General features: G+C 35.4%; 1 protein-coding gene across 4 annotated transcripts in view; it reads left to right on the top strand.

Annotated features, from left to right (window-relative positions):
- NFXL1 (nuclear transcription factor, X-box binding like 1) overlaps positions 1-16,612 on the top strand; it is a 72,174-nt gene that overhangs the window by 14,356 nt on the left and 41,206 nt on the right. For all 4 annotated transcript variants that reach the window (XM_049632008.1, XM_049632010.1, XM_049632011.1 and 1 more), the window contains exons 4-12: positions 1,165-1,274; positions 3,280-3,413; positions 6,288-6,466; positions 6,699-6,860; positions 7,201-7,301; positions 7,915-8,029; positions 9,167-9,291; positions 9,973-10,095; positions 14,519-14,609. In XM_049632008.1, the coding sequence (XP_049487965.1) occupies positions 1,165-1,274; positions 3,280-3,413; positions 6,288-6,466; positions 6,699-6,860; positions 7,201-7,301; positions 7,915-8,029; positions 9,167-9,291; positions 9,973-10,095; positions 14,519-14,609 (1,140 nt within the window). The remainder of the gene's footprint in view (positions 1-1,164; positions 1,275-3,279; positions 3,414-6,287; positions 6,467-6,698; positions 6,861-7,200; positions 7,302-7,914; positions 8,030-9,166; positions 9,292-9,972; positions 10,096-14,518; positions 14,610-16,612) is intronic.

Below are 16,612 nucleotides of genomic sequence, written 5' to 3'. Positions count from 1 at the left end.
ATGTTTACTTAAAATAAAGCAATTGTCTTTAATAATTTTATAATATAGTTATGGGAGTGAATTTATGTGTATTTTGTTTAATATTCTAAATTATATTTGTTTATAGAGCAAGTTAGCAAGGTAGAGCAAGTTTTTGTAAAGTGCTGTGTTTACTTGGGTGATTTCAGAAAGTAAAGAATTAGCCACATGTCCTTTTTATTTGACTTTTCTCTTTGGTGACTTAAGTTTTGGTTTGAACCATTGTATTGCCGTGATAGTTTATGCTATTTGTCTGCTTTTCTTCGAGATTCAGTCAACCTCTATTGAGGAATCTATTGTACCAAGGGCATGTAGTTTTATTTCTCTTACACTAAAGGGACTCAGATTATTAAAGATCGTATGCTTTGAGGTAGTTTTTCAGCCTGTTACTTCTTGGATCTCTTGTAGTAACCTTTTGAGGCAGCATAGCATAGTGGTCAAGTAAGGCTCACTTTTAGTCAGACTGAAGTTACTTAATTGTTCTCACATCAGTTTTCTCATCTGTAAAATGAAGATAAAAATAGCTCATTTAATCCCACTAAAATACAAATAGTATAGTGCCTATCAAATAAATGCTCAATAATTGCTTACAGAAAATACAGTTTGGTAGTATTTTCTAAGAAGTTCATGTTCCCCTTTTAAGTAAAGTTGTGAACATAATTTAATGAAATGAGGTTATCATAGTGTAACGACCTTGGGATCACTTCATTTAACACGTTTTATTAAGAATATATTGTGTGTCAGCACACACACTTATATTTAGGCTAAATGGCTCTGCTGAGCTTTGGCTTTCCAGCTTCTTTCACTTTGCTTTTAGGTATGCTTTTCCTTAGTTACTTGACATCTTGGAGCTCTTGCCTATGGCTCTGCCCCCACCAAATTTGCTAAGGACGGTAATAGCAGTAAAAGCAAGTATGTTCTGAGAGGGCGGATGTACTGTTTTTAAATCAAGTACGTAAGATTTAATGCATGCACTTTGTGACCTTTTGGCAGCTCATTGGTTGCTTTTTTTTTTTTTTTTTAACTTCTCACTTTTCAACTGTATTTCAAGCAATTGATATGGCTTCAGTCCTCAATGTGATGCTATTAGTGAGTTTGTGTTATTTTCAGATGTTAACATGAAGTTTTCAATTTTTAAATTTCAAGATGGAGATATGCGTGAATTAGAGAGAACCAAACAGTACGTACATGAAGCTTTCCAAGCAGGGGCCATGACTTGCTTAATTTGTATTGCTTCAGTGAAGAGAAACCAAGCAGTAAGTTTTTCTCTTTACCTATATTAATGTATCTTCCCAAAATATCTTATTTTGCATTTATAGTTATTTCTTATTTCATTTTATTTATTATTATTCTTTTGCTTATTTTTGTTAAAAAACGCTTCATTTGTGATTTTTGTTTATGAATTGATTTTCATTTTGTGAATCTGAATTTGAAAAAATTACCTCTAAATGAGCATCCCGTATTTTTAGCACTCTTAATAAGTGAAGCAAGTATCTTCAGTTTTAATGTACATCTCCGTTTGATAAAGCATAGCATCTGTACTTTAGAGATTCCCACGAGTACTAAAATGTTAAAATGCACTATGTTTCACTACTTTCAGCAGGGTTAAAAAAAAAAGGTAGATATGGTCCCTGCCTTCAAGGAAGTAGAGCCTGGAGTGAGCTTCTCTTGTGTTGAAGACACTGTAGAAAATGGCTAGGGTCATTGGGGAGAGATGGACTCAGATAAAACTCATGGACATAGAGGTGTTGCTATGGTCTAATGGTGAAGTTATCCGTAAATAAATAAGGGCATAAATTAAAAGGGCATTAAAGAAGCAGTTAAGAGGAAGTAATGACTGAATGTGGTAGACTCTGTTTAAATTCAGATTAATCTGCTGTTACAGCAGCATTGCCTAGACACAGAAAATCAGGCCAGATCAATTGAGTTGGTTGTGTAGAGTGAATCAGAAATTTAACATGCATTGGATAGGATAGATATAGATGGCATGTGCCTTTGGTGTCACATCTGGTGACTTACTCTGATCTTAAGTGCGGTGGGTGAATAGTTTTTCCGCATGTGGTTATAGTCCCACCTTAAACACTTGCTGTGTATGTAGATTTATTTTTTTTAACCTTAGTCCTTTCTTCTTGGGAACTGACTCAGGTAGTACACAGGCATTGTGCACAAGCACAGGGGAGTTAATGCCCCTAGGGGCAACATTCTTCCACATGGAATTAATTGGTGGATGAATGTCCCAACATCCTCTCTGCTAGGGGTTGGGGCCTGGGAATTGAGATGTGTTTTACATGGTTCTCCACAGGGTCCCTAACAGGAATGAACTTTGGCCCTTAGTGCTAATCAGCTCAACAATTTACTATTTATTAGCATTTCCTCTTCCCCACCTTGTCCCCTCATTGCTGCATACCAGTTCTTTATTCAGGCACTGCTTTAGGGCTAACTCAAACTAAGAAATTGCCTTATTTTTTTAATTCTATTGCAGTTTATGCATTATGCTACTTGTCTGATTGTATTGAATAATTGCCAAAAGTTAAAATGAAAGCAGAATTGATTTTTGTCACTGAAATGTTGGCAGGTTTTAAAAATTAAACTACTTTACTATTATTCTTCAAGTTTTAGTATATGTATGTGTGTGTGTATATATACATATATATATATACACACACACATACACTTAAGTTTTTTGCTCACTTAATTTTTGGAATTTAACATTAAATGCTAGGTTACGAGATTTTACATAACAAAGGGGCTATGGAGAATATATGTACATATTATATTTCAGGATTCCTTGGTGGCATTATTTATGATTGGAAATACCTAAATGTCTAAAAAGAAATTGGTTAAATAAATGGCAATATATAAATCTACATGATACACTGTATAGCTGTAAATATCATGTATGAACATATTTAATAACAGTAAATGCTTATACATATCAATACAGCATAACCTTATTTTTCGAAAAGTTTGTAATATATACCAAAAGCATTGGAGATCATTCAGAATGTTAGTAGTAGTTATTTCTAGCTAAATGAATCAGGGTAATGAATCGGGGTAAAAACACTTTTTATTCAAAGTGTTTTATGCTTAAATAAATAGTTATGAAGAACATTTCTTCTATTAGAATGGAAGGAAAAATTTTTTTCCTTTATAATTCGGTAGCCCTTCAAAATAATTTAATGGGATGCTCATTTTAAAGTATTGTGGAATTATCAAAGAAAATCATGGCATGCGTGTTAATTTCTGATACCTTTTTCTTAGGTTTGGAGCTGTTCAGGATGTTTCTGTATATTTCACATGCCCTGTATCCAGAAGTGGGCTAAAGATAGCCAGTTTCTAGTATCTTCTCCTTTGACAGATGACGATTTTGGAAAAAGAGATTATCCTTGGCCATGGTAACTTTTTGCTAATTTAGTTGGAACAGTAAGTTGTAAAATAAATGAAAATTGTAGCTCAAAAGTTGCTTTATTGGCGGTTTCAGGATCCATGTTGGGTTTTCAATTAGTCATTTGGTTTGTGAAGTTAAGGAACTTTGGTAATGGCTCTTTCTTTCTTTCTTTTTTTTTTTAATTTGTGTAACTACTTGTTCCTTTCAAAAACTAATAAAGCGTTCAGACTTTTTCTTCTGCAAAACGACTCCTTAATTATCCTTTTTAAAGAACTTTCATTTCTTTAAAATTCTATAGGACTAGAATCCTTCATAATTCTGGTACTTCTTTTCTGGAGTTACTGTTAGTATACATTAATTAGTATCACATTGTAGAAGACTGTCATCTAATGTATTTTGATCATAGCCTTCCCGGGTTTATCTCTGCAGGTGTATGTTATCCAGCCTTACCAGTTTCTCCACATTTATTTATTTATTAGTATGCTTATTGTTGATGAGTATTTGCGAACTTCTGTTACATTTCCAGAAAGAATTGGGGTGTGGAGAATTTATATCTCTGCTAAATAAAGATAATAAAAAATTAATCCATACTGGCAGCTCAGAGGGTAGATTTACTGTCAGGGTAATGAAGCATAAACTTTAGGGATTCTGTGTTCATATAAATATTCACTTTTGTAACTTATATTTGTAATTTTATGTTCTTTTTCTTAACAGAGGCGCCCAAATTGTGTAAGATTCAGACCTCAGAAAATCTGGATCCATATTGGACCTCCCCTTTTTACTACAAATACTGATACATTTGTAAAATTGTGGTAGTGTAGTTTTTAAAAAACATTTAGACATGCTAGTTACTTTAAAAATAATTCTCAGCATTCTGTGAGGGTTTATATTCCCATGTTAATAATGGGGATATTGAAGTTGATAAAGCAAATTGGTATGTTCAGCCTTCTCTTACTCTTAAATGGTGTAGCCAGCATTTGAAACCTAGGATTTCTGATTTCTAAATTCAGTGCTTTCTCTATTCTACTGAGTTCTCTCTTGTAGTACTATTTTTAGAGATATTATTTGTTTTCTCTTCAATCAATATTAGCTTCTCTGAAACATTTTAAAATTTCAGTCTATATTTGTTTTGCTACTCCATCTTGTTTGTGGGAGAATTTCAGTGTTCAATAGGTACAGAATTGAACTAGATACTCTGGCTTAGTTTTAGAGATCTAAACTTTGTGTATACTTTTTATCACTCTTGCTCTTCTCACTCCTTTTTTAAGAGGTCATTTTTGCCACAGTGCTGGGGAGTAACCAGTTAAGAGATGAATGAACTGCTACTCTTCACTTAAATCTAAAAGGAACAAAAAATTGATTCAACCGTGTAGTAGTAATCTTTGCATTCTGTACTTTACCTTTCTTAAGAAGGAAAATCAATGACTAGTCTGGATTTTGTTTAATCCTCATCAAGATGGAGCTAGAACTTGATAAAAATATTAATGGTTTTAAATTGGTTGTTTTTGTGGAATTCAAACATTTAAAATATATGTTTCTACTAAGATATTGCTTGTTTATAAATAAGATATGGCCTAATTACATTTCATTATTGCATGCCATTATTTTAAATAACACATACATTTGCACATAATGTCCTTATCTCTCCCAGTCTCTTGGAGCAATTCAGCCTCACTGTTGGGCAGGCAGCATTAGGGTTTTGTGAGTTGCGTTTTAGTCATCCATATCCAGCCTTATTTAAAGTACACATCCCCCTCCACACTAGCTTAGAGGAATGTAGCCATTTGTCCTTTAGTAAAGGAAAATTATAAGTCTTCCAGCAAAATTCTAGAGGAGCGTCTAAATGAATGTTTAGATGAGACATGGTATTTTGTTTTTGATTTTTGATTACAAGAACAAATATCTGTTATTATTCTGAATATTTTTGTGAAAAAATATTATTTTGGAAACAGAACATGTTCTCAGGGCAACGAGAATATATATGATACAAGAGAAAGTGATGACGTGACTTTTTCCAGTATAGTGTACTAACTGTACTCATTTGTCTGCAGGATAGTAAGGGTTAGAGCATCTTTTTAGCATGAAGTGATCTATGATCTACAAGTGAATTTGATAGAGCTTAAGGTTAACAGTGCTTTTTAAAAATCTTACTAGCTAAGAATCTGCTTTGACAGAGGATATGAGACAATATTTGAACTTTCTTTGAGGCACATTTGGAATATATCTATTTTGTATTAGATGTAGAAACATTCATTCTTTAAAGGATATTCCCCTTTAATTGTGGATTTTAGGCAAGTTTCTTGCTGCTGCATTGCCTGCCTATAATCTGGTTTCTCTCTTCTGTTCACAGTTGCCAGTATATTTTACTTATTTGCACATCACCCAACCAAACTTTTAAAACATTGAGCTTTATAAAAATTGGAGTGAATACCTCAGGAATAAAGTCCATCTGCTTAGTAGAAAGCTAATGTGCCTTCTTTTTGTAGCTTCATTCTAACTATGTTTCATATAGCACCAACTAGTCACATGTGGTTATTTAAATTTTGAAAAATTATGAAAATTTCTGTTTCTTCCTTAGTTGTATGTATCAGCCACATTTTAAGCGCTCATTGGTCGTATGTGGCTAATGTCTACTGTCCTGGACATGGCAGGTAGTAGAACAGTTCCATCATGTCAAGAAATCATATTGGACAGAGCTGTCCTAGATTGTTGAAAACGGCTTTTGTAAAATCTTACTTCATACTAACATAAAGATGGAGTGGGTGGTACATTAACATAAAATTGAGTATATTGTACTCAGTATACTTATATTCCTTTCCCTCGTGTCACTTTTAAAAAATGAAATTCATTTCGTAATTTTATTATTATTATTTTTTTGTAGTCCAAAGTGTAGATTTGAATACAAGCGATCTGACACACCTAGTAGGTACTACTGCTACTGTGGAAAAGTAGAAGATCCACCTTTGGATCCATGGCTTGTGCCTCATTCATGTGGCCAAGTATGTGAGAGAGAATTTAAACCTCCTTGTGGCCATAAGTGTTTGCTCCTCTGTCATCCAGGTGAGCTATATATCACATTTCTGATTATTCGTGGGTGGTTATTTCTTATGTTGAGGCCAAAAAAAAAATTGTGAAGGTTTAATTCCGAGCTTACGTGTACGTAAGAAGGGATCAGAAGGGAGTGGTTTTTAAGGTATCACTAAAGACAGCTTTACAAATTACTGGTAGGTGTAGGAATTGAAAGTTTTAAATTTTGACTTACGATTTTGTTTTTCCTTTCATTGGATTCTAGGTCCCTGCCCTCCTTGTCCAAAGATGGTCACAACTACTTGTTACTGTAAGAAAGCAAAACCGATCCCTCGTAGGTGCAGTGCCAAAGAATGGTCCTGTCAGCTTCCGTGTGGGCGCAAGTTGCTTTGTGGACAACATAAATGTGAAAGTTCTTGCCATGCAGGTAAAAGGTCATACCTCTAAGGTGTTTTGACTTTTTAGGTAAAAATCAAAGCAGCGTTGGGGCACCTGGGTGGCTCAGTTGATTAACGTGTCCGACTTTGGCTCAGGTCATGAGCTCGCGGTCTGTGAGTCGAGCCTGCATCAGGCGCCGTGCTGACAGCTCAGAGCCTGGAGTCTGCTTCAGATTCTGTGTCTCCCTCTCTCTCTGCCCCTCCCCTGCTTGTGCTCTCTGTCTCTCTCTCTCTTTCAAAAATAAATAAACATTAAAAAATTTTTTTAAATCAAAGCAGTGTTTATTGTTTTTATAACGTTTCTATGCTAATTTATCATTGTGACTTTAGGAAATTGTCCTCCCTGTCCACGAGTCAGTAGACAAAAGTGTGTCTGTGGGAAACAAGCCGCTGAAAGAAGCTGCGCCAGTCCACTGTGGCACTGTGATCAAGTAAGTGCACGTGCATTTGGAGGGCTGGGAAGGAAAGACTGCAGAGAGCATAAGCAGTTAGAGGTGCTAATTAGGTTTAGTTGGATAAAAGGAGAAGAATGGTGACTCACATGAACTACTTTCATGTTTCAGGAAACTGTTTTCCAATTTAATACAATTTTAATTACTGGGAGAAATTTTCTTTTTCAAGTTAATAGCTATTTGTTGAATTTTGGATTTAGTACATATGTCTGCTTCTCGCTGTCTCTCCCACCTTCCTTGTCTTTCCCTTCTCTTGAACTGACACCACTCTCTTCTTAACTTCATCCAGTTGAGGAAGTAGGATTGATTTTGTAGATTGTCCAAGAATTGACATGGTTTTCGTACCATTTGGAATTCTTTGGTAGATGGCCATGTGAAGCTATATGTACTTTTTTCCTTTTATTTTTAGAATATACCCTTTGGTACATAGGAAACGTGTGTGTATGTATGTGTGTGTGTATATGTATGTATGTGTATATGTTTACATGTATATGACACGTGTAAGATACAAAGCATAATAGGAAGTTATGTTGTGCACAAAGGCTTTGTAACTTTTAAGTCCTTCACTATTGCTTGTTGCATTTTATTTTAGGTGTGCGGAAAAACACTGCCATGTGGTCATCATACATGTGAGCAAGTTTGCCATATTGGTGCTTGTGGAGAATGTCCTCGATCTGGGAAAAGGTTCTGTCCATGTCAGAAGTCAAGTAAGGCTTTTTTTTAAACCTTTAACGGAATATGATTATCATGTTCATTAGAGTACTTTCCTAATTAAATTAGACTTCTCTGGGAGTTCATAATGTAGTTTTGGTAATAATACAAATATGATACTAGATTTCTTTATGTTTGGTGAAAGGACAATATAACTTGGTGGGTTAAGAACTCAGACTTTGGAGTCAGGCATGTCCTGGCTCAAAACCCACGTTCATGAAATTATAGTTTTCTAAAGTTAAATGGGGACAGTAATAGTACCTTCCTTATAAAATAAAGAGAATGAAATGATAAAATGCACATTCGATGTAGTGCCTGGCAATAAAGAAACCTCATGATCAGAGACTTGTCATTATTATGTATTAGGTTACAGGTGAATTTAACTTTTGGCTGCTTTGAGATAAGACACAGAAGGTTGTAGTTTGAGTCTTTGACTCTGTACCAGCTGTACCAGCACACGTGTTTATAAGATTATTGGCAATATTTGTCTTACTATGTTTATGTTAAAGATTAGTTTCATAATGTTTTCAAGTCTACATCTTTCCTTTTTTTTCTAATCCTGTGAGGTTAAGAGCAAATTTTCCTTTTATAATTCTATAGATTGTCTAATTCTTCATAGAGGTGTACATGGTCTTACTCTTTTATTGAGATAAGTATTTCTGAAATAGTTAGCTCATAAACACGTGCTTTTTGAGGATGGTAACTTGTCATGTGTCACATTCTTTTTAAAAAACAAACTTTTTTACTAGGGATTATTTTTATTAAATGTAACTGTTGCTGGGCACCTGTGTGGCTCAGTTCGTTAAGCCTCCAGCTTTGGCTCAGGTCATGATCTCACGGTCTGTGGGTTCGAGCCCCATTGTCGGGCTCTGTGCTGACAGCTCGGAGCCTGGGGCCTGCTTCAGAGTCTGTGTCTCCCTCTCTCTCTTCCCCTCCTCTGCTCACTCTCTCTGTCTCTCTTTCTCTCTCAAAAAAGAAATAAAAATTTTTTAACTGTTTCTAAAAATTATGTACATACAAAAATTCATAGTCTGAAAGGGTTGCCATTCTTTAGGAAGTCAAAAGAATATGGCATGTTATTAGTGCTTTATAGTAATGTATCTTATTAACTTTGACTTTTTGTCTGCTCTTAGAGTTTTCTTTGCCTTGTACAGAAGATGTGCCAACTTGTGGAGACAGTTGTGACAAAGTACTTGAATGTGGAATCCATAGATGTTCACAGCGTTGTCACCGAGGTCCTTGTGAAACATGTAGACAAGTTAGTCATCTCCTGTAGTAATTAATTTTAAGAACCGCCTAGCATAATATGTCAAGTGAGATTATTCTGTAATTGTTTTCCATTATTTATATAAATATCTATGTCATGATCTGTATGAGTTTAGTGACCTAATATTTATGGTGGAGAAGCAAGAGAGTATGCCAACAATCAAATCTAAAAATTACCTTTTGTTTGACTGTGTTTGGTAAAAGTTTGTATGTTATTTTCATAATCCAGCTCGGGGTTGGTTGTTTTCAGAAGACACTCAAGGCACTGATAAAGTTGACCTAGTGATAATGAAAGAAACACATGCCTAGAAGTGAGATGTTAAAGTTATATGTGTCATTTTGGTTTTGACCATATTACTAGATAATCTAATTTCTTTTATTATACTGAGACAAGATGTGCAGATGGTATGGTGTAACTAGATGTGATTTTAATGTGTGGTATTGTTTTACTATTTAATATCCAATTTTTACTATAATGAAATTCTATGAAGTCTTTGTTGGAGCAAAGTAAGATACAAACAATATTTTAAGGAAATTTAGCTTTATTTTTGGTAAAGCCTTTGTATGAAATTTTTATAAAACTTTTCTTCATTTTTTACTGATTATAGAGATTGCAATGTGGAAAAAAAGTCAACAAAAGTTGGTTTTAATAGCGTTTATTCGATATTTCCAGGAAGTGGAAAAGCAGTGTCGCTGTGGAAAGCATACAAAACGAATGCCATGTCATAAACCTTATCTGTGTGAAACTAAGTGTGTTAAGATGCGGGACTGTCAGAAGCATCAGTGTAGGAGAAAGGTATGTGTAGGAAGCTTGGGAAACTGTTTGAAAAACCATCTTGAATTTGTCCTTTTTGTGCCTGTGATAAGTGTTATCATGATTTGTTCTTCAGATGTTCAAGCATATCCTTTGCTTTCCATATGAAATACTAATAAATGTTCTAGATTAATTTTTTTTATTTGAGAGAGAGCAGTGGGGAGAGAGGCAGAGGGGGAGAGAGAAAGAATCTTAAGCTCACTCCACGCTCAGTGTGGAGCCTGACTGCAGGGCTTGATCCCACAACCCTGGGATTATGACCTGAGCCAAAATCAGGAGTTGGATGCTCAGCCAACTGAGCCACTCAGGCGGCTCTGTCTTAGATTAATCTTAATTGTTTATATCAGTGGGAAATCTTATCAAGTTGTTTAAATGATGGGTCTTTTTGGTCCTGGACATAAGCCTTTCAACTTGGTTCCTGGGCTGTTTCTGTTCCCTGGATTTTAAATCATCATAGCAGTGTTAGCGTGATAGTTCATTTGGTGGTAGAGGCTTAACTTTTAGTGTTCAAATCTTATTTATAAACACTTGGTTCTATGTAAGGTTGACCGGAGTATTTTATTGAGTCTGTAGATTTGTGGGTTTTTTTGAGTCCTGTTTATCATTGTGAATTATCCCTTACCCTTCTGGTAAGGTTTTCTTGTGCCTAAATCCATTTAGATATAGTGATACCAACTTTGTTTTGTTTAACGTTAACATGGGTATCTTTTCCCATTCTTTTACTTTGAACTTATTCATATCTTATCTTTAAAGTAGATTTCCTGGGGTGCCTGGGTGGCTCAGTCATTTAAGCAACCAACTCTTGATTTCACCTCAGGTCAGGATCTCAGGGTCATGAGATCAAGCCCTGAATAGGGCTCTGCGCTGTGTGTGGAGCCTGCTTAAGATTCTCTCACTCCCCCTCTTTCTCTCCCCCCTCCCCTGCTCACATGCACATGTACTCTCTCTCTCTCAAAATAAAGTGGATTTCTTATAGATCACATATAGATTTTATTTTATAGTATCTTCCACTTTAAACATTGACAGTCTTTGTCATTTAATTTGGCTGTAAATCATTGACATTTAATATGATCTTTGGGGCACGTGGGTAGGTCAGTTGGTTAAGTGTCTGACTCTTGATTTCAGCTCACGTCATGATCTCACGGTTCATGAGATTGAGCCCCACCCCCGAGCTGACAGCGCAGAGCCTGCTTGGGATTCTCTCCCTCTCTTTCTGTCCCTCTGTCACTCGTGCTCACACTCTGTCTCTTCCTCGCTCTCAAAAACAAACTTCAAAAAAAGTTTTTTTAAGTTTATTTATTTTTGCTGACAGCAGCAAGCCCAATGTGGGTCTCGAACTCATGAACTGCAAGATCATGACCTGAGGTGAAGTCAGATGCTCATCGGACTGAGCCACCCAGATGTCCCTCCCCCTGCCCAAAATACACTTTTAATGTGATCTTTAGTATGGTAGTATTTAAATCTGTCATTTGCTATTTATTTTCTATTTGTCCATCTGTTGTTTTTTCTTTTACCATCTTTTTGTTTTCTGTTTAATTGAGTATTGTTTTTCCATGATTACATTTTAACTCTTTTATTGGATTCTCACACATTTTATATATGTGTATTTTATAAACTCCAAATACATTAATTTTACTTTTGCTTTAAATAGATATCTTTTAAAGGGTTTGAAAAAATAAGAAAAGTAGTCTTTTATATTTATCATCAAACTCACTACTTCTGGTGCTTTTCATCCTTTTACATAGATTGGGGTTTCTGTTTTCATTTTTTTTCTGTCAGCGGACTTCTAACGGTTTTTATAATGTTGGTCATGACGTCTTTCAACTTTTATAAACTACCTTTAGCCTTTGTGAAACATAGTTCTGTGGTAAAATTCTAGTTTGATAACTTTTCTCCCATACTTTAAAGATGTTGCTCCATTATCATTTAGCTTGCATTTTTTTTCCCCCGACAAGGCGTGTGCTGTGATTATTATCTTTCTTCCTCTGCATGTAATGCCTCTTCTTTCCTTTGGGTATTTTTAGGTATTTTTCTCTATACTGTTGGTTTTCAGCAGTTGATTTGTGGTGTTCCTTTGTATGGCTTTCTTTGTGTTTCTTTAGCTTAGTTTTTGTTGAGCTTCTTTGGATCTGTTTATAGTTTTTATCAAATTGTGAAATTTTCAGTCTTTGTTTCTTCAAATATTTTTCCCACGTGCACTGCCTTCTGAGACTCCAAAGACATGTATGTTATGCAGCTTGAAGTCCTACAGCTCACTGATGCTCCATTTTTTAGTCCTTGTAATTTATGTGTTTTAGTTTATGTAACTTTGTCTTCAAGTTAACTTATTTTCTTCTACATTGTCTAATTTGATGTTTATATCTGCCTGTGTTTTTCCATCTCAGATATAGTATTTTTTCATCTCTGAGAGTTGGAGTTGGGTCTTTTTTATATCTCCCATGTCTTTCCTTACCAGGCTCATGCTTTCCTCTATGTTCTTGAATATATGGATGGGCTGTACTTACAATGCCCATTTTAATGTCTTTGCCTTCTAATTCGTCATCTATCATGTTTGGGCCTATTTCTATTGATTGACTTTTCTTCTTTCGGATTATATTTTTCTGATTGGTAATTTTTGATTAGTTTTCAGACATTGTGAACTTTACATTTTTGGATGCTGGGGGTTTGTTTTGTATGTCTTTAAATATTTTTAAGCTTTATTCTGTTTTGAAGTCAAGTTATTTAGAAATCACTTGGTTCTTTTGAGGTTTCATTTTATTAGGTGTTTTGAGGCTGCCCTTTTAGTTAGGACTAATTTGGTGTCGCTACTGAGGCAATAATTCTTGTAAGTACTCTAGGTGATGCCTGTGTGTTAGGAAGTTCTTCCATTCTGGCCATAGGGAGCACAACCTATTTCTAGTCTTGAATAATCTCTGGAAACAGTTGTACCTTCTTCCACTGGTTCTTTCTCAGATTTTGAATAGTTTCTGCTTCACACGTGTAAAGACCAGTACTTGGCCAAAGACTTGAGAGGTCCTTTTGTAAGTTCTCCAGAGCTTTCTCTGTACTGCTACCACTTCTCCACAAATTCAAGCCACACTGACTTCTCTGAACTATGAATTTTGTCTTCTCAGCTTGGTGAGACCACCAGACTCTGCTTGTGATCTTCTTCCTTGTCCTATAGCCTCCAGGTCTGAGCAAGTGCTATCATAGGACTCACATTGTTTGTTTCTCTTCTTTTAGGGTTGCTGTCTTATGCTGCCTAATTGTCTAATGTCCAAAATCTGTTGTTTCATATGTTTTGTATGATATTCTAGTTGTTTAAGATAGAGTAAATCTGATTGTTATTCCTCCATGGTCAAAAACACAAATGTCAAAAGTCTTATTAAGTCATGGACCACATAACTTTCTTTCTCCCACTGTTAACTGGCAGGATGATAGGCACATAGTTTTACTTGGTAAATATTTGTCTAATTGAATGAACTATTTTGACTTTTAATTGTTTTTCAGTACTGTGTGTTCTGAGTTATTTTTATATACTGAAACTTGTTCTTAAGTAGGTTACAACCCTAAGTTTCTTTAAGACAGTTGTAGTATTTTTTTCCTCCAAAGTTTGGATATATGAGAGGCCAAGGAAGGAGTTAGCATGGCAAGATGGGCTTTAAGTAGTTAGTTGCTTTGTGTTCATGAATGAAAATTGGGAGAAGTTTGCACGAATGGATTGGAAAACAGGTGACAAAACAAAGTTAGAAACAATTAGCCTTTCTCTTTTTCTCTCCTTTAGTCTTTGATTCCATGGTTTGAAAATAACTGCTGGGGTGCCTGGGTGGCTCAGTTGGTTAAGCGTCCAACTCAGGTCATGGTCTTGTGGTTCGTCAGTTTGAGCCCCACATCAGGCTCTGTGCTGCCGGTGAGCAGCCTGCTTGGGATTCTCTCTCTCCCTCTCTGCCCTTCCCCTACTCTCTCTCTCTCTCTCTAAAGATAAATAAATAAAATTTAAGAAAATAACTGCCAAACTAATCTATACATTGAACTATACATTGATTTATTTTCATTAAATTTAAAAAATAGACTAATTGCCTAAATTGACTATAGGAGTTGACCAGATCCGTTCCTTTGGTTAATGCTGGCAATCTCTGCATAGATAAGTAGAAATGAAATTATCTAATGGGACTGTTGTTAGTCACAGAATAATTAACTGAAGGGCAAGAAACCTTAGCTTAATTTCATTAAATTAGGTCATTGTCTATTTACATTTATAAGTTCTTAATACAGTCTGTCTACTTAGAAGAATGTGGATACTCTTGAATACTTTTATTCTTATGGTGAAAAGTTCTTTGGCTTTTCATAAGTTCTGAGAATAATGACACTCATATTATGTGTGGTTTTCAAGTGACCTGTTCTCTGTATATTGCTTTCCCTTCAGTGTTGTCCTGGAAACTGTCCACCTTGTGATCAAAACTGTGGACGGACTTTAGGATGTAGGAACCATAAATGTCCATCTATCTGCCATAGAGGTAAAATTTAATAATAGCTGTAATTTTTTGTTTGTATTTATACATTGCTTTATAGTTGATAGAGTTTTATATTCATTATCTTACTCTGAACAACCTTGAGAACGTAGGGCAGTCACCAGTGTCCCTATTTTATGGACAAGGAGATTGAAGCCAAAGATACTTCAGTGACTTACTCAGGGAAATACCTAGTAAAGAAGTATGGCTAAGATTTGAACACAGGCTTTCTACATATAAAAGTTCTTTCCATAATACCATGTTGTTTCCTTACTTCTTCCCAGCATCTCCCCCACAGTTTTTAAATTAGTTATTATGTTCTTAGGTTTTTCAGCATTATTTTGAATATTAGACATTTATATGGAATAGACATCTAGTAAGGGATTGGATGTATCCTAAGCCAGTGTTCTCAGCCTTTTTGGTCCCAAGATCCTTTTACATTCTTTTTGTACCCAAAGACCTTTTGTTAATGTTAGTTTCATCTATTGATATTTATTGTATTTGAAGTTAAAATACAATGTAATAATATTTATTATATTTAAAAATAGCAGTAATAAACCTATCACATCTTAATACAGTAACTTTTTTTGGTGAAAAATGACGTTTTCTGAAACAAATGTAGTGAGAAGAATGGTATTTTACATTTCTGTAAATGTCTTTACTGTTCAGCTTGATAGAAGGTAGGCTACATTCACATGTGTGCTTCTGCATTCAGTCTGTTGTTATACTGCTTGACCCATAGCACCTGGAAGACTACTCTAAGCACATGAGACCTTGCAGACCTCCTGAACAGGTCTTAGGGTTGCTAAAGTTATTAGACAATGAAAACTGCCTGGGTGGCTCAGTCAGTTAAGCATCTGACTCTTGGTTTCAGTTCTGGTCAGGATCTCACGGTTTTGTGAGTTCGAGCCCCAAGTCGGGCTCTGTGCTGTCAGGGCAGAGCTTGCTTGGGATTCTCTCTCCCTTTCTCTGCCCCTCCCCCACTCATGCTGTCTTTGTCTCTCTCAAACAAATAAACTTAAAAAAGAAAAACTGAGTTAACTTTACCCATTTGGAGTAGGATGATATAAAAAAGGAACACTGATTGTATAGGGTAGTAAGAAGGGATGGACTTTAGGGTAAGAGGTCCTGGTTCAAGTCTGGACTTTGCCACTTAGTAATGTTATGACCTGGGACAAACTATACTGTGGGATAAGGTGGATGCTTGATGCCTTCCTTAATCTCTTAGTCCTCAAAAACCTCAAAAAAATATGTTGTGCTGCTGTTATTTTGTACAGTAAGGAAATAGACAAAAAGACTATTGGCCCAAGGTCATAGAACTAGTTGCAGGCAGGTCAGATGGGAACTCAAACTTTAATGATCTTTACATTATATCCCATTGCCTCCCTGTTAGGAAAAGTGGCAGATTCTATTAATCCCATAGATACTTTCCTATGAGTGTTCTCTCATGGGACTACTCATAGTGTTAGTGTCTTCAAATTGTGAAGTTTAGGACTAGTTTTTCAGTTTTCCCCATTACTGAAAGAATTTTATTTTTATATAGTCATATGGTATCATTGATTCATTAGATTTCATTAACTTTAATAAAAATTTTTTTAATGTTTATTATTTTGAGAGAGAGACAGAGGATGAACAGGGGAGGGGCAGAGAGAGAGGGAGACACAGAATACAAAGTGGGTTCCAGGTTCTGAGCTGTTAGGTTAGAGCTTGACATGGGGCTCAAACTCATGGACTGCAAGATCATGACTTGAGCTGAATGAAGTTGGATGCTTAACCAACTGAGCCACTCAGGTGCCCCGGATTTCATTAACTTTTCTAATGTTACTCATTAATTAAAAAAGTGTTTTTGAGTGTCTACTAAGTACCAGGCACTGGGAATATATAATTGAACGATATTGACAAAGTGCCTCCTGCTCTTATGGAACGTATTTTTTTTTTTTTTTTTACTTCCCCTCAGTTAGAAAAGAAAGAAAGAAAGAAAGAAAGAAAGAAAGAAAGAAAGAAAGAAA

Source organism: Panthera uncia, chromosome B1, assembly GCF_023721935.1.
Source record: "Panthera uncia isolate 11264 chromosome B1, Puncia_PCG_1.0, whole genome shotgun sequence".
In the NCBI taxonomy this organism is placed as follows: Eukaryota; Metazoa; Chordata; class Mammalia; order Carnivora; family Felidae; genus Panthera; species Panthera uncia.
Note: the sequence above shows the minus strand (reverse complement) of the source record. Positions and strands in the feature narration are given on the sequence as shown.